General features: G+C 44.0%; 1 protein-coding gene across 1 annotated transcript in view; it reads left to right on the forward strand.

Annotated features, from left to right (window-relative positions):
* The window catches only part of dnah5l (dynein, axonemal, heavy chain 5 like), a 78,822-nt gene that overhangs the window by 38,734 nt on the left and 15,202 nt on the right, over window positions 1–24,886 (forward strand). The window contains 25 exon segments of the mRNA XM_023973366.2: window positions 319–447; window positions 686–901; window positions 1,417–1,563; window positions 1,905–2,077; window positions 3,933–4,111; window positions 4,390–4,577; window positions 5,224–5,418; window positions 6,972–7,106; window positions 7,282–7,471; window positions 8,110–8,327; window positions 9,365–9,676; window positions 9,859–9,948; window positions 10,186–10,419; window positions 10,506–10,673; window positions 10,773–10,979; window positions 11,220–11,549; window positions 11,722–11,928; window positions 12,242–12,484; window positions 13,108–13,262; window positions 13,648–14,317; window positions 16,265–16,355; window positions 16,358–16,449; window positions 16,452–16,524; window positions 17,586–17,818; window positions 24,710–24,877. Coding sequence (XP_023829134.2) covers window positions 319–447; window positions 686–901; window positions 1,417–1,563; window positions 1,905–2,077; window positions 3,933–4,111; window positions 4,390–4,577; window positions 5,224–5,418; window positions 6,972–7,106; window positions 7,282–7,471; window positions 8,110–8,327; window positions 9,365–9,676; window positions 9,859–9,948; window positions 10,186–10,419; window positions 10,506–10,673; window positions 10,773–10,979; window positions 11,220–11,549; window positions 11,722–11,928; window positions 12,242–12,484; window positions 13,108–13,262; window positions 13,648–14,317; window positions 16,265–16,355; window positions 16,358–16,449; window positions 16,452–16,524; window positions 17,586–17,818; window positions 24,710–24,877 — 5,043 coding nt within the window.

Genomic DNA, 24,886 nt, shown 5'->3' on the forward strand with positions numbered 1-24,886 from the left:
TCAGTAAGGCCATTCTGCTGCCAATGTTTGTCTATGGAGATTGCATGGCGGTGTGCTCAATTTTATAGACCTGCAGCAAYGGGTGTGGCTGCTATAGCCGAAACMACTAATTTGAAGAGGTGTCCACATGTATTAATTGCTTGGTGTTTTAACTATTGTCTCAATGTGTAACTGTGCAGTCTGCATGATGTTTTTTGACTGCATAAAATGAAATCAATCAAAATCAATGAAATGTAGTGAGGTTCTAGTTCTATCATTTGTCGTTATCACAAATKAAACCTCTCTCAAACTGTAACTTCTCTTCTCCTTTGGGTACAGGCTCATATGCTGAGTCTTTTCGACAATGTGAACTGTGTGGTTTTCCATGATAAGAACTATGACCAGATCCTAAGCTTCCAGTCCCAGGAGGGAGAGACAGTAGACTTGTCCGAACCTGTTTTGGCTCAGGTACACTTAACCTACTGTACACACTGCTGAGTTGAAGGCAATGCTCCTCAATGCGTGACTCACATTTGGCATTGGTGTTCGGATACGTTTCAATACAAAATGGAAGTTTCTTATTCCCATAATAAAAAGCCATTCTGCTTTCATTCCTGATCATCCATCTATTTTATATGTTCACTGGTAGACTAATCATGAGGCSCAGATCCATTACKGAACATTGTTCTCTGATGGTGTCCGATAGGGAAATGTGGAAGCCTGGCTGGGGCTCTTGCTGGACAGAGTGAGGAAGACCATCCATGGCATTATCCGGCAGGCTCACATGTCCATCAGTGACGCAGGACTAAAGATGGTGGAGTTCCAGTCTGTGTTCCCAGCCCAGGTGGGTCTTCTGGGCATCCAGATGATCTGGACCAGGGATGCAGAGGAAGCCCTGGGGTTCAGCAAGGGAGACAAAAAGGTAACAATCTGGGCATTCAACTACTGTACATGTAAGATACTTGCAAGTATTTGAGGTGTGCTTGATTTAGCTTGGAGCTTCCACTTTTGGGACCATTCCATTGGTGCTATTATACTGGGCAAAGTATATATTGTAGAATGTGGTTATACTGTACCTGAAAGGGAATTGTATTTTTTTTATTTTATTTAACTAGGCATGTCAGTTAAGAACAAATTCTTATTTACAATGACGGCCTACCCTGGCCGAACCTTAACCCGAACGACGCTGGGCCAATTGTGCACCGCCCTATGGGACTCCCAATCACGGCCGGTTGTAATATAGCCTGGAATCAAACCAGAGTCTGTAGTGACGCCTCTAGCACTGAGATGCAGTGCCTTAGACCGCTGCGCCACTCRGGAGCCGGAATCTTCACCTCTAGACAAGAAGTAGCTTTATTTCTAAAAATTGATTGTGTTGATTCATTGTTGAATAATCTCTTTTGTGTCTTCTTCTTACTTCTTGACTTGATTGCACAGATCATGCAAACTACCAATCAAAAGTTTGGGGATATCCTGAATGAGCTGATTGATATGACCACTCGAGAATTGACCAGGAATGAACGCACCAAGTATGAGACTCTGATCACCATCCATGTGCATCAGAAAGACATATTCGACGACCTGGTGAGCATCCCTTTTGCATTTTATCAAAGAACCCTACATATTTTTGATAAGACTTTTCCCCAACCACATACAAGTTGATGTATTAATTTAGAAGCCTTATAGTGTTTTTTGCAAAAGCCCCGCAATAGTAAGATATTGGAATGACATCTTTTTTTTCAATGCAACATTTATACAACCTATTTTTCAGTAAGAAAGGGGGCACATTTTTCATGAACAACCTCTAGAATATTCATTGGGCATTTCATAAGGTATCTTATTAAGCTTTGCATGAGTCTCCCTCAGGTTATACTACAGTATATAAACGTAATCCATGACTAAATCCACATCCCAATATCACTCAGGTGCGAATGAACATCCGATCGACATTAGACTTTGAGTGGCAGAAGCAATCCCGCTTCTACTTCATCGAGGACAAGGACAGATGTATAATCCAGATCACTGACGTGGAGTTTAGCTACTGCAATGAGTATCTGGGCTGTACCGACAGACTGGTCATCACCCCTCTCACTGACAGGTCTTTAATAATTACACTAATGGTATTCTATCTACTCTGAAACTGCTGCTTGTATTATAGTGTTATTGTCTTACTGGGACATATTATGGGCAGATTTCCCAAGCACAGATTAAGCCTAGTGCTGGTCAAAAAAGCATATTCAGTGATGATTCAGGATAAATCTCTGGGAACCCTGGGAACCTATGATATCTACTGTAATGCATACCGGCGCAGACAATACGGCTGAAAAGATCTTATCCAATTGCAAGAATGAGTTTGTTGTAACAACTAAGCAAACTTAAATCAGTTTTACCAAATKTTTRCCAGCATGTCACATGTACAACCAGAGAAAAAAAAATCCTAGACCACCTTTACGCCACACACAGAGATGCATACRAAGCTCTCCCTCGCCCTCCATTTGGCAAATCTGACCATAATTCTATCCTCCTGATTCCTGCTTACAAGCAAAAACTAAAGCAGGAAGCACCAGTGACTCGCTCAATAGGGAAGTGGTCAGATGACACGGATGCTCCACTACAGGACTGTTTTGCTAGCACAGACTGGAAAATGTTCCGGGATTCATTCAATGGCATTGAGGAGGACACCACCTCAGTCATCGGGTTCATCAATAAGTGCATCGACAACGTCGTCCCCACAGCAACTGTACGTACATATCCCAACCAGAAGCCATGGATTACAGGCAACATCCGCATCGAGCTARAGGCTAGAGCAGCCACTTTCAAGGAGTGGATCTGGACGCTTATAAAAAATTCCGCTATGCCCTCAGACGAACCATCAAACAAGCAAAGCGTCAATACARGATTAAGATTGAATCCTACWACACCGGCTCTGACGCTCGTCGGATGTGGCAGGGCTTGAAAACTATTATGGATTACAAAGGGAAACCCAGACGCGAGCTGCCCAGTGACGCGAGCCTACCAGATTAGCTAAATGCCTTTTATCAATGGGGCTGTAATGGTGCGGGTCGAGAGTTTCAAGTTCCTTAGTGTCCACATCACCAACAATCAATCATGGTCCAAACATACCAAGACAGTCGTGAAGAGGGCACAACAAAACCTTTTCCCCCTCAGGAGACTGAAAAGATTTGGAATGGGTCCCCAGATCCACAAAAGGTTCTATAGCTGTACCATCGGGAGCATCCTGACCGGTTACATCAATGCCTGGTTTGGCATTGCTCGGCATCTGACTGCTCGGCATCTGACCGTAAGGCGCTACAGAGGGTAGTGCGTACGGCCCACTACATCACTGGGGCCAAGCTTCCTGCCATCCAGGACCTATACAATAGGCAGTGTCAGAGGAAAGCCCATAAAATTGTCAGAGACTCCAGTCACCCAAGTTACAGACTGTTTTCTCTGCTACCACACGGCAAGCGGTACCGGAGCGCCAAGTCTAAGATCAAAAGGCTCCTCGACAGCTTCTACCCCCAAGCCATTATACTGCTGAACAATTAATAAAATCGCCACCGGACAATTTACATTGACCCCCCCCCTCCCTTTTGTACATTGCTGAAACTCGCTGTTTATTATCTATGCATAGTCACTTCACCCCCACCTACATGTACAAATTACCTCAACTAACCTGTACCCTCACACACTGACCCGGTACCGGTGCCCCCTGTATATAGCCTCGTTATTGTTATTCTTATTGTGTTACTTTTTATTATATACTTTTTATTTTGGACTACTTGGTAAATATTTTCTTAACTCTTCTTGAAATGCACTGTTGGGTTAAGGGCTTATAAGTAAGGATTTCACGGTAAAGTCTACACTTGCTGTATTCTGCGCATGTGACTAATGAAGTTTGATTTGATTTGRCCGTCAGCACAATGATGACTGACATGTTAGGACTCCACTAGGTGTTACATCACCCTGTCCCAGGCCCTGGGTATGAGTATGGGCGGAGCCCCGGCAGGGCCGGCTGGTACAGGTAAGACCGAGACCACCAAAGACATGGGCCGTTGCCTGGGGAAGTACGTTGTCGTCTTCAACTGCTCTGACCAGATGGACTATAGAGGGCTAGGACGAATCTATAAAGGTACTAAAGCTTGTCCATGGGGAGATAACATGGAAAGGTCTCTGACTTGACAATTAATCAAAGCTAAATATGATCTGTCAATAGTCATAAAACATTGTTATGAATGTTGCTCTGACACACATAAAGAGGTTATGAGGGTTTTACTAAATGTGTCAGAAAGACATATRTACAGTACGGCCCCTTTAAATTAAGCATTTCCTAAAAAAATAGCCACCATAGCATATGGAATTATGCAGAGTACATAAAGKGTATAAACGAAGAGCAAACGTTATCTGCAGGTTTGGCTCAGTCAGGTGCATGGGGCTGCTTCGATGAGTTCAACCGCATTGAGCTCCCTGTCCTGTCAGTAGCAGCCCAGCAGATCTATATAGTGTTGCAGTGCAAAAAGAACAAGAAGACACAGTTTATCTTCACGGATGGGGACTTGGTGGAAATGGACAGAGAGTTYGGCATCTTCCTAACCATGGTGAGAGAATATCACATTTCACATTTTCACAAAAATTGTGCTACATGCATGTAAGGTTCAAATACCAACTGTGAAAGGAAGATTTACTAGACATTATTTAGTGTGGTTTGCACACTTWAAAAAAAATGTWAATMATTTTTTTTCACCCCAATTYCGATMTTGTCTCATCGCTGCAATTCCCCAACGTGCTCGGGAGGTGAAGGTCGAGTCATGCATCCTCTGAAACATGACCYGCCAAACCCCGCTTCTTAATACCCGCCCGGTTAACCCGGAAGCCAGCCGCACCAATGTGTAGGAGGAAACACCGTTCACCTGACGACCGAGGTCAGCCTGCAGGCCCCCGGMCCGCCACAAGGAGTTGCTAGAGCGCGATGAGCCAAGTAAAGCCCCCCCTGCCAAACCCTCCTCTAACCCGGGMAACGCTGGGCCAATTGTGAGGCGCCCTATGGGACTTCCGATCACGGCCGGTTGTGATACAGCCWGGKATCGAACCCAGGTCTGTAGTGATGCCTCTCGCACTGCAATGCAGTGCCTTAGACCGCTGCACCACTCGGGAGGCCCCTTGGTATACTTAATTCCTTCTTGAGWCAATTGTCAACGTTTTGTCTCCTATTATCTCTGTTCTACTGGTCTTCTCAAACGGCAGAACCCTGGATATGCTGGCCGCCAGGAGCTTCCGGAGAACCTGAAGATCCAGTTCCGTACGGTGGCCATGATGGTTCCAGACAGAGCCATCATCATGAGGGTGAAGCTAGCCAGCGCTGGTTTCCGTGACAACCAAGTCCTCAGCCGCAAGTTCTACACCCTGTACAAGCTGTGTGAAGAGCAGCTCTCCAAGCAGGTAACATCAAGGTGGTTGGTTTCTCAAATGACTGCCTCTCCTGGTTCACCAACTACTTCTCAGACAGAGTTCAGTGTGTCAAATCGGAGGGCATGTTGTCCGGACCTCTGGCAGTCTCTATGGGGGTGCCACAGGGTTCAATTCTCGGCCGACTCTATTCTCTGTATACATCAATGATGTCACTCTTGCTGCTGGTGATTCTCTGATCCACCTCTATGCAGACGACACCATTCTGTATACTTCTGGCCCTTCTTTGGASACTGTGTTAACTAACCTCCAGACGAGCTTCAAAGCCATACAACTCTCCTTCCGTGGCCTCCAACTGCTCTTAAATGCTAGTAAAACTAAATGCATGCTCTTCAACCGATCGCTGCCCGCATCTGCCCGCCAGTTCTGCATCACTACTCTGGACGGTTCTGACTTAGAATATGTGGACAACTACAAATACCTAGGTGTCTGGTTAGACTGTAAACTCTCCTTCCAGACTCACATTAAGCATCTCCAATCCAAAATTAAATCTAGAATCGGCTTCCTATTTCGCAACAAAGCATCCTTCACTCATGCTGCCAAACATACCCTCGTAAAATGACTATCCTACCAATCCGCGATGTCATTTACAAAATAGCCTCCAACACTCTACTCAGCAAATTGGATGCAGTCTATCACGTGCAATCCGTTTTGTCACCAAAGCCCCATATACTACCCACCACTGCGACCTGTATGCTCTCGTTGGCTGGCCCTCGCTTCATATTCGTCGCCAAACCCACTGGCTCCAGGTCATCTATAAGTGTTTGCTAGGTAAAGCCCCACCTTATCTCAGCTCACTGGTCACCATAGCAGCACCCACCCGTAGCACACGCTCCAGCAGGTATATTTCACTGGTCACCCCCAAAGCCAATTCCTACTTTGGCCATCTTTCCTTTCAGTTCTCTGCTGCCAATGACTGGAACGAACTGCAAAAATCACTGGAGCTGGAGACTCATATCTCCCTCACTAACTTTAAGCACCAGCTGTCAGAGTAGCTCACAGATCACTGCACCTGTACATAGCCCATCTGTAAATAGCCCATCCAACTATCTCATCCCCATACTGTTATTYATTTATTTTGCTCCTTTGCACCCAAGTATCTCTACTTGCACATTCATCTTCTGCACATCTATTACTCCAGTGTTTAATTGCTATATTGTAATTATTTTGCCACTATGGCCTATTTATTGCCTTACCTCCCTTATCCTGCCTCATTTGCACATACTGTATATATACTTTTTCTATTGTATTATTGACTGTATGTTTGTTTATTCAATGTGTAACTCTGTGTTGTTGTTTGTGTCGCACTGTTTTACTTTATCTTGGCCAGGTCGCAGTTGTAAATGAGAACTTGTTCTCAATTAGCCTACCTGGTTAAATAAAGGTGAAATAAAAATAAAATAATATAAAGGTCAAAAGGTCACAGTAGCRCCATAGACAGTACACACTTGTACATCAATCCTCATCAAGAACTTTGGTCACCAGTCAGATTGATTATAAACGTCTCCTCTCACATGCTCTTCAAGGTCCACTATGACTTTGGGCTGCGGAACATCTTGTCAGTGTTGAGGACACTGGGTTCAGTGAAGAGGTCCAACCCCACTGAGCCAGAGAAAACGGTAGTGATGCGGGTGCTGCGCGACATGAACCTCTCCAAACTGGTACACTCAAGTTTTCTTCTACCCTACAATCCAAGTGGTACTTCACCTCTATCCTTCACACTGAATCTAGAAGGATCTGAATTTGTGTCATCCTCAATGATTTTATGAATTCACATGAATGMTTGACATTTTTTATGGTAAAAAAAATCAACCAAATCCCCGTGTCTCTGACCAGGTGGATGAGGACGAGCCTCTGTTCATGAGTCTGATCAACGACCTGTTCCCTGGGATCATTCTGGACAAAGCAGGCTACCCCGACCTGGAGGCTGCCATCCACACTCAGACCCAGCAGGCTGGCCTCATACCTCACCAGCCCTGGGTCCTCAAACTGGTGCAGCTCTACGAGACCCAGCGGGTTCGCCACGGTTAGTCAACGTGCACTCGAGCCTTCTGTTTTAAAACTGTAGTGGAGATGGTTTGGTGTTCGGCACGGTCAGTCAACGTGCACTGGAACCTTCTGTTTTAAAACTGTAGTGGAKATGGTTTGGTGTTCGGCACGGTCAGTCAACGTGCACTGGAACCTTCTGTTTTAAAACTGTAGTGGAKATGGTTTGGTGTTCGGCACGGTCAGTCAACGTGCACTGGAACCTTCTGTTTTAAAACTGTAGTGGAGATGGTTTGGTGTTTGCCATGGTCAGTGATTCTTCACTACAGGGTTTGGCAACTCCTGTCCTGGAGGGCCGAAACCATTCTGTTTTTCTTCTTCTACCAGTTAGTTAATTGCACTCACCTGGTGTCCCAGGTCTAAATCAGTCTCTGATTAGGAGGAAATAATAAAAACCTGGCATTTTATGGTCTTGGAGCTGGCTATCCCTGCTTTACCACAGCCCTCTATTGTAAAGCATGCATTAGACTAATGCATGTCATAACACGTGCCATAAGCAGTTGTAACAGGTAGTGCAAACTAGTGTGAACCATTTGCTCTACWCACTGATATTCCTCTGCAGGCCACAGCCCCTTCTCTTCCTCTCATTCTGTGTTGATCTCATTCTCTCGCCTGCAGGTATGATGACACTAGGCCCCAGCGGAGCTGGAAAAACCACGTGCATCCACACACTGATGAGGGCCATGTTGGATTGTGGCACCCCTCACCGAGAGATGAGGATGAACCCCAAGGCCATTACTGCCTCCCAGATGTTTGGTACCCTGGATGTAGCCACCAACGACTGGACTGATGGGRTCTTCTCAACCCTGTGGAGGAAAACGCTTAAAGCCAAGAAGGTCAGCAAGGTCAATAGAGTTGGAAGGGTGGTGCCTTCAGTATGCTGTACTAGTTACAGTGTGCTCCAAAAGTAYTGGGACAGTGACACATTGTTTGTCGTTTTGGCTCTGTACTCCAGCACTTTGGATTTGAAATGATACAATGAGGATTATGAGGTTAAAGTGCACACTGTCAGCTTTAATTTGAGCGTATTTTCATCCATATCAGGTGAAGCATTTAGAAATTACAGAACTTTTTGTACATAGTCCCCCCATTTTAGGGGACCAAAAGTATTGGGTCAAATTCACTTATGTGTATCAAAGTAGTCAAAAATGAAGTATTTGATCCCATATTTATAGCACACAATGACTACATCAAACTTGTGTCTCTACAAAATTGTTGGATGCATTTACTGTTTTTTGTTTTGGTTGTGTTTCAGATTATTTTGTGCCCAGTAGAAATGAATGGGACATAATGTATTGTCTCATTTAGGAGTCACTTTTATTGTAAATAAGAATAGAATATGTTTCTAAACACTTCTACATAAATGTGGATGCTRCYATGATTATGGATAATCCTGAATGAATCGTGAAAAATKATGAGTGAGGAAGTTAGACACACATAAGTGTCACTGTCCGAATACCTTTGGCGCTCACTGTAGTTAGGTGTACTGGGAAGTTAAAAGGGCAGTGCAGTCAAATGTGAATTTCCTGTGTTTTATATATATGTCCACACTCACCGAGAGATGGCTTCCAGTCCATTCTCTCGCCTRTAGGTATGATGACAGCTGAGTATGGAATAATACTGTGAAATTGTGAAAATTCTGATAATGCCATTTTACTGTAAGAGGGGTTTGAAATTTCCGCTTGTTTGCATGGGTGGGGTTTTTGGATCGCCCTCCTCTGCCAATAACAGCTAGTTTCCAGGTTACATGTCCCTCCCATTAGGCTCCTCCAATTAGGCCCCTCACAATTAGTTATGAGTTATGACTATCTACGCCAGATGGTTGTCGTACTAGTTCTCATTTTTATTCTATTTAACTGTTTCTCTTCCCAAGGGGGAACACATCTGGATCGTGCTGGACGGCCCTGTGGACGCCATCTGGATTGAAAACCTCAACTCAGTCCTGGATGACAACAAGACCCTGACCCTGGCTAATGGCGACCGCATCCCTATGGCGCCTAACTGTAAGGTGGTGTTTGAGCCCCACAACATCGACAACGCCTCCCCGGCCACAGTGTCCCGCAACGGCATGGTGTTCATGAGCTCCTCTGTGCTGGACTGGAAGCCTATCCTTCAGGCCTGGCTCCAGAGGGTGCCACCACAGCAAGCAGAGGTGCTCCTGGGCTGCTTCCATAGTRTTTTCCAGGTCTGTCTGAATATCATACTGTACTTCCATCCTCTTTCCCTACTGTAGGGTCAAACCCAGAAAGAGACACAAACACATGCAGTATGGAGGCATACACACACTTTGCTGAGATTTGTTCCCATGAGAATAATCCTCTGTGGTCTTCCTGAATCTCCTGAGTCTCTACCTTATTCCATGTACAGGATTTGATCAACTTTGTCTTCACTGCTGTGTCTCCCAAAATGCCYATCCTGGAGTGTATGTACATCAAGCAGACCATTGACCTCCTGCAGGTAAGCAGAATAGCCACACTGAAATCCTGTAAAAGGCAAACTCGAAATTCAAATATTTTACTTATTTATTCTTAGAAATATATGTCATTTTAATCAAACKGAACTAGTCATAATACCTCCCACATTCTATTATGACAATAACATTGAATTCAATAGACATGTCCACCCCAATGGCTGAAGTGTTGAACATATCAAACTTATTTAAAAGGCAAAGCTCAATGTGGAACCTTTTTCCAGGGTCTACTTCCTGCAGTGGAGGAAAAGCAGTCTCAGGGGGATGTATCACGGCTCTTTGTGTTTGCTGTCATGTGGTCAGTGGGGGCTCTGCTGGAGCTGGAGGACAGATCCAAGATGGAGGCCTTCTTAGAGGCACACCCTGCCACTCTGGACCTGCCCCAAACCCAAGGAGACCAGACAATCTTTGAGTTCATGGTCAATGAACGTGGCCAGTGGGAGCACTGGTCCAAGAAGGTATGGCTTGTGCTGTTGCTGTTAATTGATCAATCAATCACTCCACTAATCATTGCTCTCTCTCTGCATGATGACGTCACCTCCAGGTGCCAGAGTACAAGTATCCCACAGACTCTGTCCCGGACTACTCATCTATCCTGGTGCCCAACGTGGACAACGTGAGGACAGACTTCCTGATGCAGACCATCATGAAACAAGGCAAAGCCGTGTTGCTCATCGGGGAACAGGGGACCGCTAAGACCGTCATGATCAAGGTCTGAGATATAGATTTGTGAATGTAGATGTGGGTTTTATGACTATCTATGACCATAATACCTCTTTATAGGATCTCAATCCTAGTCGTTCCATTGCAGGGCTATACCAGTAAGTTTGATCCTGAAACTCAGCTGAGCAAGAGCTTAAACTTCTCCTCGGCCACCCTGCCCAGTATGTTCCAGAGGACCATAGAGAGCTACATTGACAAGAGGATGGGCTCCACCTACGGGCCGCCGGCAGGCAAGAAGATGACTGTGTTTGTGGATGACATCAACATGCCCGTTATCAACGAGTGGGGTGACCAGGTTAGTGCCATTTTGTAACATGAATCCAGACGTTAATGTTGATCGTAGCAATCAACATGAACCTGGCTTTATTTACACTTTACCAAAATATTGTATTATTTCTCTTAATAAATTGTAATCTCATCTCCCTGTCTCTTGCACACAGATAACAAATGAGATGTGCATCCATCCAACAGATAACCAAGGAGATTGTGTGTCCATCCAACAGATAACCAATGAGATTGTGTGTCCATCCAACAGATAACCAATGAGATAGTGCGTCAGCTGATGGAGCAGGGTGGTTTCTACAGCCTGGAGAGACCAGGGGAGTTCACCAGCGTGGTGGATGTTCAGCTGGTGGCGGCCATGATCCACCCCGGAGGCGGGCGCAACGACGTGCCTCAGCGCCTCAAGAGGCAGTTCAGCACCTTCAACTGCACTCTGCCCTCCAACTCCTCCATCGACAAGATCTTCCGCACTGTGGCACAGGGCTACTTCTGCCCCGAGAGGGGCTTCCCTGAGGAGGTGTGCACCCTGGCCAGCGCCCTGGTGCCCACCACTAGGAGGGTGTGGCAAGCTGTCAAAGCCAAGGTACAGTACTGTGACATACCTAACACAGCCAGAGGAGGATGGAGGGAGTCTGGTTCCTCTTGAGATGAGTTTTTCCTCTCCGCTGTGCTGCTGCTTGTGCTTCGGGGGTGAAGGCCATGTTGCAAAGAAATGAATGATTCATTCATTTCATCCATTTATGTGACATCCTCAGATGCTGCCCTCCCCAGCCAAGTTCCACTACATCTTCAAYCTGCGGGATCTCAGTCGTATCTGGCAGGGTATTCTAACGGTGAGGACCGAGGTGTGCCAGGGGCCAGAGGTGCTGGCGTCACTCTTCCACCACGAGTGTACCCGGGTCATTGCTGACCGTTTCGTTGACCACAAGGACAGACAGAGCTTTGACAGCATGCTGGAGAAGGTGGGTATGGAGTGTGGATTCTGTTCATATATCCTCTGTTATGCAGTTTGAATTGGTGTCCTGTTCTCAACAGGTGTTACTTTATAAAAGATGGACACATAGTTATGCATTTGAATATCACATTTTCTAATTATAGATTTTTTTGAAMTTGGCTTAGTTTCGTTATAGAATAACAAGTGTTTTGATTTTATATTTTACTTTTAATAACACTACATCTTTCTCACTATATTTCTGAAAACATATTTATATTTAAACATCAATCTTACTCGCATTGTTAAACATATTACCAACCACAGAGAGCTGTCTCACTTAGGTTACAATGGAGGAGCATGGAACAGCCATGATAGAGCACCCCCAGTGGGAAGCCTACTTTGTGGACTTCCTGAAGGATGCCCCCGAAACCACAGGGGAGGAGCCGGAGGACATGGAGCTGGAGGCCCCCAAGGTCTATGAGCCCATCCCGTCCTTCCAGGCCCTGTCGGAGCGCCTCGCCACGTTCCAACTGCAGTACAACGAGGCAGTCAGAGGCAGTGCCATGGACCTGGTCTTCTTCAAGGTAAAAACAAACTACAGTATYACTCCTTTCACACTACCGAAACGAGTCAAGCAATACATCAGTGACCTGTTTACACTGTACAGTACAGTTCTGGTTGGCTTGACAGTGTGAAAAGGATAACAGTGAATTTAGCATTCTATTCTAAATTATAAACTGGGTGGTTCGATCACTGAATGCTGATTGGCTGACAGCTGTGGTATATCAGACTGTATACCACGGGTATGACAAAATATTTATTTTACTGCTATAATTGCATTGGTAACCAGTTTATAATAGCAATAAGGCACCTCTGGGGTTTGTGGTAGATGGCCAATATACCACGACTAAGGGCTGTATCCAGGCACTCCGCTTTGAGTTGTACATAAAACAAGCCCTTAGCCGTGGTATATTGGCCATCTACCACAAACCCCCGAGGTGCCTTATTGCTTAAGTATCCTGTATGATGGGATTTACCAGTTGGCATACTCCCCTATCTTCCGGTAGCTTCAGCCATTGYCATTATTGACTGACACGTTAGTACACACAAATACACTACCATGTTTTCACTCAACAACATGTAGTAGTATCCTGCAGTAGCTCTGTATTCCTATTGGCTGATGCTCCTTCTCTTTATTGCCGGGCAGGATGCCATGGTCCACCTGATGAAGATCAGTCGTATCGTCCGCACCCCTCAAGGGAACGCCCTCTTGGTGGGGGTGGGTGGCTCGGGGAAGCAGAGCCTCACCCGCCTGGCCTCCTTCATCGCTGGATACCAGAGCTTTCAAATCATCCTGACCAGGTTGGCCTTCTAGATACTAGCCTAATCATCATCATAAAGACACCCAAACCCTAATCATCATCATACAGACATCCTAACCAGTGGTTCCCAACCCTGGTCTGGATCCTGTGGTCTGTACTCTGTATTCAGTTACAGAGAGATTGGGTTAATAATCACATAATTGATCCTCACAGATCTAATTCATGGATAATCACAGGTAAATGAATTGATAATCACAGATCTAAATAGATCAGTGGAGCATGCGGTAGACCGTGTACCTTTTTGATAGGCTAATGACAGTACCCTAGTAGATTTTAGAAGATGAAATAGTGGATTACCATTTGATTGAATCTTGTTAACTGGAGTTGGTGTGAAGAAAATTCTGTTTATCTCATTMATTCGACAGGACGTACAACACCAACAACCTCATGGAGGACCTGAAGTCTTTGTACCGCATCGCCGGACAACAGGGCAAAGGAGTTACCTTCATCTTCACCGACAACGATATCAAGGAGGAGTCCTTCCTGGAGTACATGAACAATGTGCTGGCCTCKGGCGAAGTCTCCAACCTGTTCGCCCGTGACGAAGTCGATGAAATCACCCAGGACCTCATCCCAGCCATGAAACGCGAGCACCCTCGCCGCCCACCTACCGCCGAAAACCTCTACGACTACTTCCTGTCGCGTGTGAGGAGCAACCTGCACGTGGTGTTGTGCTTCTCGCCGGTGGGGGAGAAATTCCGAACAAGAGCCCTCAAGTTCCCAGGTCTGATATCGGGCTGTACTATTGACTGGTTCCAGCGTTGGCCACGGGACGCACTAGTGGCAGTCGCACATCACTTTCTGTCCCAGTATACGTTCCAATGCTCTGAGGAAGTTAAGCAGAGTGTAGTCCACACCATGGGGACCTTTCAGGACCTGGTGGCCGAGAAGTGCACAGAGTACTTTGAACGGTTCCGCCGTCAAACCTATGTCACTCCCAGGTCCTACCTGTCCTTCATYGACGGCTATAAGATCATCTACTCAGAGAAGATCGCTCAAGTGGGCATGCTTGCTGAGCGCATGAAAACAGGTAAGGTAATACTATTCAAAAACAAATATATGTGTTATGTTTTATTGTCACATACACCGGATAGGTGCAGTGAAATGTGTTGTTTTACAGGGTCAGCCATAGTACTACGGCACCACTGGAGCAAAGCTGGAGACATTGTAACAAGTGCATTGTTGCACTTTTTGCTCTGATAGACAGTATTAATTTATTATAAGTGAATGGCTATAACGTCTTGTTTATCGCCATTAATCAAATCAAATTTCAAATCAAATCAAATGTATTTATATAGCCCTTCTTACATCAGCTGATATATCAAAGTGCTGTACAGAAACCCAGCCTAAAACCTCACACAGCAAGCAATGCAGGTGTAGAAGCACGGTGGCTAGGAAAAACTCCCTGGAAAGGCCAGAACCTAGGAAGAAACCTAGAGAGGAACCAGGCTATGAGGGGTGGCCAGTCCTCTTCTGGCTGTGCCGGGTGGAGATTATAACAGAACATGGCCAAGATGTTCAAATGTTCATAAATGACCAGCATGGTCAAATAATAGTAATCACAGTGAACASGTCAGGGTTCCATAGCCGCAGGCAGAACAGTTGAAACTGGAGCAGCAGCACGGCCAGGTGGACTGGGGACAACAAGGAGTCACCATGCCAGGTAGTCCTGAGGCATGGTCTTAGTGCTCAGGTCCTCTGAGAGAGAGAAAGAAAGAGAGAAAGAGAGAATTAGAGAGAGCATACTTAAATTCACACAGGACACCAGATAAGACAGGAGAAATACTCCAGATATAACAGACTGACCCTAGCCCCCCGACACATAAATACTGGAGATTGAGACAGGAGGGGTCAGGAATAGGGTTAGAGGCAGAGAATCCCAGTTGAGAGAGGGGAACCAGCCAGGCAGAGACAGCAAGGGCGGKTCGTTGCTCCAGTGCCTTTCCGTTCACCTTCACACTCCTGGGCCAGACTATACTCAATCATAGGACCTACTGAAGAGATGAGTCTTCAATAAAGACTTAAAGGTTGAGACCGAGTCTGCGTCTCTCACATGGGTAGCCAGACCATTCCATAAAAATGGAGCTCTATAGGAGAAAGCCCTGCCTCCAGCTGTTTGCTTAGAAATTCTAGGGACAATTAGGAGGCCTGCGTCTTGTGACCGTAGCGTACGTATAGGTATGTACGACAGGACCAAATCGGAAAGATAGGTAGGAGCAAGCCCATGTAATGCTTTGTAGGTTAGCAGTAAAACCTTGAAATCAGCCCTTACCTTAACAGGAAGCCAGTGTAGGGAGGCTAGCACTGGAGTAATATGATCACATTTTTTGGTTCTAGTCAGGATTCTAGCAGCCGTATTTAGCACTAACTGAAGTTTATTTWGTGCTTTCTCCGGGTAGCCGGAAAGCAGAGCATTGCAGTAGTCTAACCAAGAAGTAACAAAAGCATGGATGAATTTTTCATCATAAGTTTTGGACAGAAAATTTCTGATTTTTGCAATGTTACGTAAATGGAAAAAAGCTGTCCTTGAAACAATCGTTGATATTTCGTCAAGGAGAGATCAGGGTCAGAGTAACGCCGAGTCCTTCACAGGTTTTATTTGAGACGACTGGTACAACCATCAAGATTAATTGTCAGATTCAACAGAAGATCTCTTTGTTTCTTGGGACCTAGAACAAAGCATCTCTGTTTTGTCCCGAGTTTAAAAGTAGAAAGGGTTTGCACCATCCACTTCCTAATGTCTGAAAACAGGTCTTCGAGCGAGGGGCAATTTTGGGGCTTCACATGTTTCATTGAAAATGTACAGCTGTGTGTCATCCGCATAGCAGTGAAAGTTAACATTATATTTTCGAATGACATCCCCAAGAGGCTAAAATATATATGGATGAAAACAATAGTGGTCCTAAAACGGAACCTTGAGGAACACAGATTAAGAGTTATTTTTCACCACCTGAAAATCTCACTCTCCCCAGGCCTGGCCAGCTGATGGAGGCAGAGCAGTCTGTGAGCCAGCTGTCCAAGGAGCTGGCTGTTAAGAAACAGGAGCTGGAGGTGGCCTCCAAGAAGGCTGACGGCGTCTGCAGGAGGTAACAGCCAAGGCCCAGGCGGCCGAGAAGGTCAAGATGCAGGTTCAGAAAGTGAAGGACAAGGCTCAGGCCATGCTGCATGGGCCGAGATTGAAGCCGATAAGAACAGTGGCCAGAGAGAGAACTACGAGGCAGCCAAGCCTGCACTTGCAGACAGCCGCAGAGAGCGCACTTGCAGGTGAGAATAGGATTTGTTACATTGTTGAGTTTGCTTTTTTCTGTCCTCGTATCAGTCGAAGTACAGTAATGATCCCGCACCATTAGTGCAGTAATGAATGACCCACACCAGTTATTGCAAGTAATGATCCACAACCATTAGTATAGTAGTGATCCTGCACCATTAGTACAGAAAAAGATCCCGCACCATTTAGTACAGTTGTGATCCCGCACCATTCAGTACAGTAGTGACCTGCACCATTAGTACAGTAAGATCCCGCACCATATAGCACAGTAGTGATCCCGCACCACATTAGTAACAGTAAACTGGATCTCGCACCAATTAGTACAGTAGTGATCCCGCACACATTAGTACAGTAAAGATCACGCACCATTAGTCAGTAAAGATCTCCCGCACCGCAAGTAGTAGAATTAGACAGTAGTGATCCGTCACCATTAGGTGACAGGTAGTGATCCCGCATTCATTGAGTACAGTAGTGATCCGCCTGTAGCCATTAGTACAGTAAGAAGATGCCCGCACATTAGTACAGGTTCGTAGATCCGCACCATTAGTACAGTGGTGATCCGCCACCATTAGTACAGTAATGAATCCCGCACAATTAGGTATAGTAATTTCCGCACCATTAGTACAGTAAAGATCCCGCACCATTAGTACAGTAGTGATCATGCACCATTAGTACAGTGGTGATCCCGCACCATTAGTACAGTAGTGATCATGCACCATTAGTACAGTAGTGATCCCGCACCATTAGTACAGTAGTGATCCTGCACAATTAGTATAGTAATGTTCCGCACATTAGTACAGTAAAGATCCCGCACCATTAGTCACAGTAATGATCAGGCACCATTAGTACAGTAGTGATCCCGCACCATTAGTACAGTAATAAACCCGCACAATTAGTACAGTAATGTTCCGCACCATTAGAACAGTAAAGATCCCGCACCATTATGGTGCCAACAAACGCCAAGCTAACTGAGTGTTTCAGAAAGTGATTAAAATTAAAGCCATTTGAAAAGGGAAATCAGAATAATTTTTTCAGTGTCCTGTTTTCCCCAGACCATTAAGCCTGCGGACATCGCCACAGTGAGGAAACTGGGCAAGCCCCCACACCTGATCATGCGCATCATGGACGCCGTGCTGCTGCTGTTCCAGCGCAGGGTGGACCCTGTCACCCAGGACCCTGAGAGACCCTGCCCCCGGCCCTCGTGGAGCGAGGCCCTCAAACTAATGCAGCAGTCTGGCTTCGTCAGCATGCTGGTCAACTTTAGTAAGGTAAGCCATACTAAAGGTAGAAGAGGTTCCAAGATGTATGGGCATATTTAATCAGTCTTAAATGATCAAATTCACCTTGTCCAAGTGCATTCTCGAGTGGTTGTAAAAGTCTTAAGACTTCACATAGACTTACACCAGTGGTCACCAACCTCAAGATCACTTTCGCAGTCAAAAAGCAGCTGAGATCTACAGCTCAGATTTTTTTTTACATTAACCTCACACAAACAGTTTTGAAGGAATGAGGTTTGGGCAGTAGGCCTAATACATTATCACAGCATATTGGCTATATGATTGGCSTGCCAATATTGTTAATCAGACCATATTATATTTCAAAACTCGAGCTTTGATAACAAAATAGATCAGTTGGTTTAGCACTGTTGAGGCACTGTGGAGCATGAATTGAAATAATTCGCTTTTTTATTTTACTGGACTGATGGTAACTACATCTGATGGTCAACGAGTTCAAATCAAAACGTCAGTGATCTTCAGGTGGAAAAGTCGGAGCTCTAGAAAGATGCCTGAGTTTCCGACTTGGAATTCCGAGTTGGATGACCGTTCAAAACGATTTTTCCCAACCGCCTCTCACGGTCCCTGCTCTCTCCTTCCTTTCCTCCGGTGAGACTGACCAGAGAGAGGGGACACCGTCTTCCACCTGATGGCGAAACTTGAGTCACACCGCATCTGCTTCATGCACAAATTCATGTTGTTCCTATGACCAGAGAAATTTAAATATTCCTTCATATTAAAATCGACACAACGATACTTGGCTACTCATTCATTGCAGCTGCAGCCCGAGCGGAAGTACGGAGAAGCACGTTTTGTAATAGTGTTTAATAAAAACAGTGACAGTGTTGAATATCAACTTAAACATGAACTCACTCATAAAAACACCAGCTCTTTTCTGTATTCATTGACAGTCTCTCTGTGGTCATGGTTTTAAAAGTTATTAAATCTTACATAGTCTTGTAGCCTATTAAACTTGGCTGTGGCCAGGGTCATGGAAGCTCTGTAGCCACGGTGATTTGAGCTAACCAATTGGGCAGCGCAGTAGGTTCACTCGATTTAGTCACAGATTTGTCGGTCCGCTGGGTAGGCGGAGTTTGTCTCATGGGAACACTTTGCTTATTCGGTGCGCAGGACTTTTGAATCAAGTGCACCTACTGGGATCAGCTCAACACAATTTTWAAAAAAGAGCGCAAGCCTTTATCGTTTGTTGGCTTTTCTACAGAAATATTTGGTGATCGACTAGGAATGCCTTGAAGATCGACCAGTAGATCGCAATCGACCCGGTTGGCAACCACTGACTTACACCAACTATATAGGCTCGATATAACCAGCCATTTTCCTTTCCATGYAAGGCTTTAACTAGGAATTTTTAGCCATGCGGCCATAATCTTTACCGTCTGCCTTGAACAGTATGGCCAGAGTCATATGTACTGTATCTAGAGTATGGAGGATTTTCATTTCAGCCCGTTTGCTGCAACAGGAATTGTGAATTATTATTTGGATTATAATTAATGGACATTTTTGTAGGGGTCGAAACATTTTTTGTCAGGGGAAAATCAAGTTTGAAATGTCGAAGTGGAAATGACAAACTTCAGAAGCATTTTTAAACCTCAAATACACTACAGGTTTTACATTTCCTGCATTGCAGTTCTACTGCAACAGGGGAATACAATGAAGATCCTACATCTGAATATGGACCTAGGTATTTGTATTTGTATGTATTATGAATCCCCATTAGCTGCTACCAAGGCAGCAGCTACTCTTCCTTGGGTCCAGCAAAACTAAGGCAGTTTATACAATTTTAAAAACATTACAATACATTCACAGACTGTGTGCCATCAGGCCCCTACTCCACCACTACCACATATATACAGTACAAAATCCACGTGTACGTGTGTGTCCTGTTCTGAACTAATTGCAATTTTCCTAATTGCAATTTTCCTTTTTTGTGGCACCTGACCACACGACTGAACAGTAGTCCAGGTCCGACAAAACTAGGGCCTGTAGGACCTGCCTTGTTGACAGTGCTGATAAGAAGGTAGAGCATCTGTCACGATCACTGTCTTCAAACTCCTTGTCATAAAKGAGCCAAGGCGCAGCGGACRTGTAATTCCACATCTTTAATAAAGTGAAACCTTCACAAAAAAACAGGTAAACAGAAACCGAAYGTGACRCAACCGTGGCGCACACAAACACACACAGAAAATAAATAATTACCCACAAACACAGGTGGGAAAAGGCTGCCTAAGTATGATTCCCAATCAGAGACAACGAYAGACAGCTGCCTCTGATTGGKAACCATACCCGGCCAACAAAGAAACAGACAAACTAGAATGCCCACCCAAATCACACCCTGACCTCACCAAATAGAGAAATAAAAAGGCTCTCTAAGGTCAGGGCGTGACAGCATCGCCTTATCATGGACATACTTCTCCCCATTTTAGCTACTGTTGTATCAATATGTTTTGACCATGACAGTTTACAATCCAGGGTAACTCCAAGCAGTTTAGTCACCTCAACTTGCTCAATTCCACATTATTTATTACAAGATTTAGTTGAGTTTTAGGGTTTAGTGAATGATTTGTCCCAAATACAATGCTTTTAGTGTAAAAAACATTTAGGACTAACGTATTCCTTGCCACCCACTCTGAAACTAACTGCAACTCTTTGTTAAGTGTTGCAGTAATTTCAGTTGATGTAGTAGCTGACATGTGTAGTGTTGAGTCATCCGCATACATAGACACTCTGGCTTTCCTCAAAGCCAGTGGCAATTCATTAGTAAAGATTGAAAAAAGTAAAGGGCCTAGACAGATGCCTTGGGGAATTTCGGATTCTACCTGGATTATGTTGGATAGGCTTCCATTAAAGAACACCCTCTGTGTTCTGTTACACAGGTAACTCTTTATCCACAGTATAGCAGTGGGTGTAAAGCCATAACACATACATTTTGCCAGCAGCAGACTATGATTGATAATGTCAAAGGCCAGACTGAAGTCTAACAAAACATCCCCCACAATCTTTTTATTATCAATTTCTCTCAGCCAATCATCAGTCATTTGTGTAAGTGCTGTACTTCTCTATAAGCATGCTGAAAGTTTGTTGTCAGTTTGTTTTTTGTAAAACAGTATTGTATCTGGTCAAAACAAAAAATTTTAGTAAAAAAGTTTACTAGGAGTTGGTAACAGGCTGATTGGTTGCCTATTTGACCCAGTAAAGGGGGCTTTACTACTCTTAGGTAGCGGAATGACTTTTACTTCCCTCCAAGCCTGAGGACACATATTTTCTAGTAGGCTTAAATTGAAGATGTGGCAAATAGGAGTGACAATATCGTCCGCTATTATCCTCAGTAATTTTCCATCCAAGTTGACAGACCCTGGTGGCTTGTCATTGTTGATAGACAACAATAATTTTTTCACCTCTTCCACACTAACTTTATGGAATTTAAAATTACAATGCTTCTCTTTCATAATTTGGTCATAAATACTTGGATGTGTAGTGTCAGCATTTGTTGATGGCATGCTATGCCTAAGTTTGCTAATCTTGCCAAAAAAGCATTAAAATAGTTGGCAATATCAGTTGGTTTTGTGATGAATGAGCCATCTGTTTCAATGAATGATGGMGCTGAGTTTKCCTTTTTTCCTAGAATTTCCTTTAAGGTGCTCCAAAGCTTTTTACTATCATTTTTGTATRTMATTTATCTTGGTTTCATAGTGTAGTTTCTTCTTCTTTTTATTCAGTTTAGTCACATTTGTGCAGCCAGACTTATTTGCCATTCCTTTTGCCTCATCCCTCTCAACCATACAATTTTTCAATTCCTCATCTATACAYGGGGATTTAAYAGTTTTTACAGTCATTTTCTTAATGGRTGCATRCTTATTAGTAMCTGGAATAAGCAGTTTCATAAATGTGTCAAGTGCAGYSTCTGKTTGCTCGTCATTACACACCACGGACCAATAGATATTCTTACATCAACAACATAGGAATCACTACAAAACTTCTTGTATGACCTCTTATACACTATATTAGGCCCAGCCTTTGTAACTTTGGTTTTCCTAGATATGGCTACTATATTGTGATCACTACATCCGATGGATCTGGATACTACTTTCAAGCAAATTTCTGCAGCATTAGAAAATATGTGATCAATACATGTTGATGATTTCATTCCTGTGCTGTTTGTAACTACTTTGGTAGGWTGGCTGATAACCTGAACCAGGTTGCAGGCACTGGTTACAGTTTGAAGCTTTTTCTTGAGTRGGCAGCTTGATTAAACCTGTCCGTCTGAGACGTGTTAACCCTATGGGGACTCTCTGTCTAAAATGTCTCACCTACAGTATAGCTAACAGGTTTCAAAGTAAAGCCCCTTCTCAGATCATTACTAGCCTAGGTTATAAATACAACTCTGTCATTCACTGTCTATCAGTATTTGTGGCTTCAATACAGCACTTTCATTCACTGTCTATAGCAGCTCTAGAGTTTTTTTCCCCAAACTGTCTGCACTCATCTGACGCACGCACGCACGCACGCACGCACGCACGCACGCACGCACGCACGCACGCACGCACACACACACACACACACACACATTCACTTACTTAGGAGGGGATTAGGAAAGCTGTCCAGGCAGTGAAATATGGACGCCAGGGATAGCCCCCGCATAGTGACTGTGTGGCAGTGTGAAATAGAAACAGAGGTGCCAGTGAAGTCAAGGAACTTGGAGTTTTTGGAGTTGTGAAACAACATGCCGTCTGAAATGACGTGACTTGACTCTCTGTCCTAATGCTGTCATGAGCCTTTTAACTTCTACCGCGTCAGAAACCCGGATCGCGGGACACCCCCCACCCCCCACCAGATAAAAAAAGCTGAATAAGCATAGCTAGCATAGCGTCACAAGTAAATAGTAGCATCTAAAATATCATTCAAATCACAAGTCTCAAGATACCAGATGAAAGATCCACTTCTTGTGAATCCAGCAATCATTTCTGATTTTTAAAATGTTTTTACAGGGAAGACACAATATGTAAATCTATTAGCTAACCACGTTAGCAAAAGACACCATTTTTCTTTGTCCACCATTTTTTTCTCCACCAGTAGCTATCACCAATTCGGCCAAATAAAGATATGATAGCCACTACCAAAAAAACCTCATCAGATGAACAGTCTGATAACATATTTATTGTATATGATAGTTTTTTTTAGAAAAATGTGCATATTTCAGGTAGAAAATCATAGTTTACAATTGCACCCACGATCACATCTCGACTAGAATAAATACAGAGAGCAACGTGTATTATTACACAATTTACTCATCATAAACATTTCATAAAAATGACACAAGCATAGCAATGGGAAAGCACACAGATCTTGTGAATTCAGACAATATTTCAGATTTTCAAAGCGTTTTACAGCGAAAACACAATAAATCGTTATATTAGCATACCACATAGTGCAAACGTTACCCAGCATGAATTCAAGGCAACGGGAGCGATAACGTTTATGATCACCAAAATATTAATTTTTTCACTAACCTTCTCAGAATTGCCGATGACACTCTGTAACATCATATTACAACATACATATAGAGTTTGTTCGAAAATGTGCATATTTAGCCACAAAAAAACGTGGTTATACAATAAGAATAGTAGCAAAACTGGCCTGAAAATGTCGGTCGCTCATCGTTTGAGAGTGATCTAGTCTAATCGATACATAGTACATTAAACTTGACAACTAAAAATACAGGGTTGACAGGAATCGAAAGACAAATTAGTTCTTAATGCAATCGCTGACTTACATTTCTAAAATTATCCTTACTGTGCAATACGGGTCCGCCAAAGCGAAGCTACACATAACAAATGGCGATATATGCGTTTAAAATTTTTCAACAGAACAGCGATTTATCATCATAAATAGTTTCTTACTATGAGCTGTTCTTCCATCAGAAATCTTGGGCAATGTATCCTTTCTCCGGTCTAATCGTCTTTTGGTCGAAAGATGTCCTCTTGTCCCGTCGAAATGGCCAATAACGTTCGGTATGTACAGGAAACGTGCCCAGCTCATGGAAGGGCGTCACAAATAAATGCCTCAAAATCGCACTAAACGGATATAAATTGCTATAAAACGTGTTAAATTAACTACCTTATGATGTTTTTAACACTATAACAAGTAAAAACATGACCGGCGATATATTACTGGCTAAACCAAGGCTTGGAAAGGGGTCGGTCCGACGCCCTTCATGCGTCCAGCGCAGGATCCAAAAGAAAGCTACTTCGCGTCTTTTCTGTTTTATACAGGCCCTGATTTCGCAATCGACTCCATTCAAATTGTCACCACTTACTGACATCTAGAGGAAGGTGTAGGCAGTGTTTGTATCCTCATAGCATTCACAGGACATTAAAACTGACCTGGGACCAGAGACCAAAGATTTCTGAAATCTCACTCCCTGTCAGGAAAGTGCTGTAGATAGAGTTCTGTTCCACTCAGAGACATAATTCAACGGTTATAGAAACTAGAGAGTGTTTTCTATCCAATAATAACAATAATATGCATATTGTACGAGCAAGAATTGACTACTAGGCAGTTTAATTTGGCAATGTCAAAAAAATAAAAGTGCTAACAGCACCCCCCTATTGACATTAATAAGATGTTTATCAAATGAACTAATTGGCCAGATAGCCCACTTACCTGGTGCCGCTGATTTAAAAGAGACTGAACATCAGAATTACAGTTTTTCAGTCTTCGTTGCCTGAAGTTGAATATCCCTGTAATAGAACATGTAATTACAACATAACGGATGTCAGATTCCAGTTTTCTGTACTTTCCATTACGACTTATGSCCCCACATCACTTCCAATGCATTTGTTTACTCTTGTACTCTCACGTCACCAGGATTCTATCACTGAGGAGGTAGTGGAGCTGTTGGCACCATACCTGGACATGGAGGACTACAACCTGGAGGCAGCCAAGAGGATCTGTGGTAACGTGGCTGGCCTCTGTTCCTGGACTGAAGCTATGAAGGACTTCTTTTCCATTAATAAAGAGGTCCTCCCTTTGAAGGTACACTAC

Source organism: Salvelinus sp. IW2-2015, linkage group LG27 (genome assembly GCF_002910315.2).
Source record: "Salvelinus sp. IW2-2015 linkage group LG27, ASM291031v2, whole genome shotgun sequence".
Lineage (NCBI taxonomy): Eukaryota > Metazoa > Chordata > Actinopteri > Salmoniformes > Salmonidae > Salvelinus > Salvelinus sp. IW2-2015.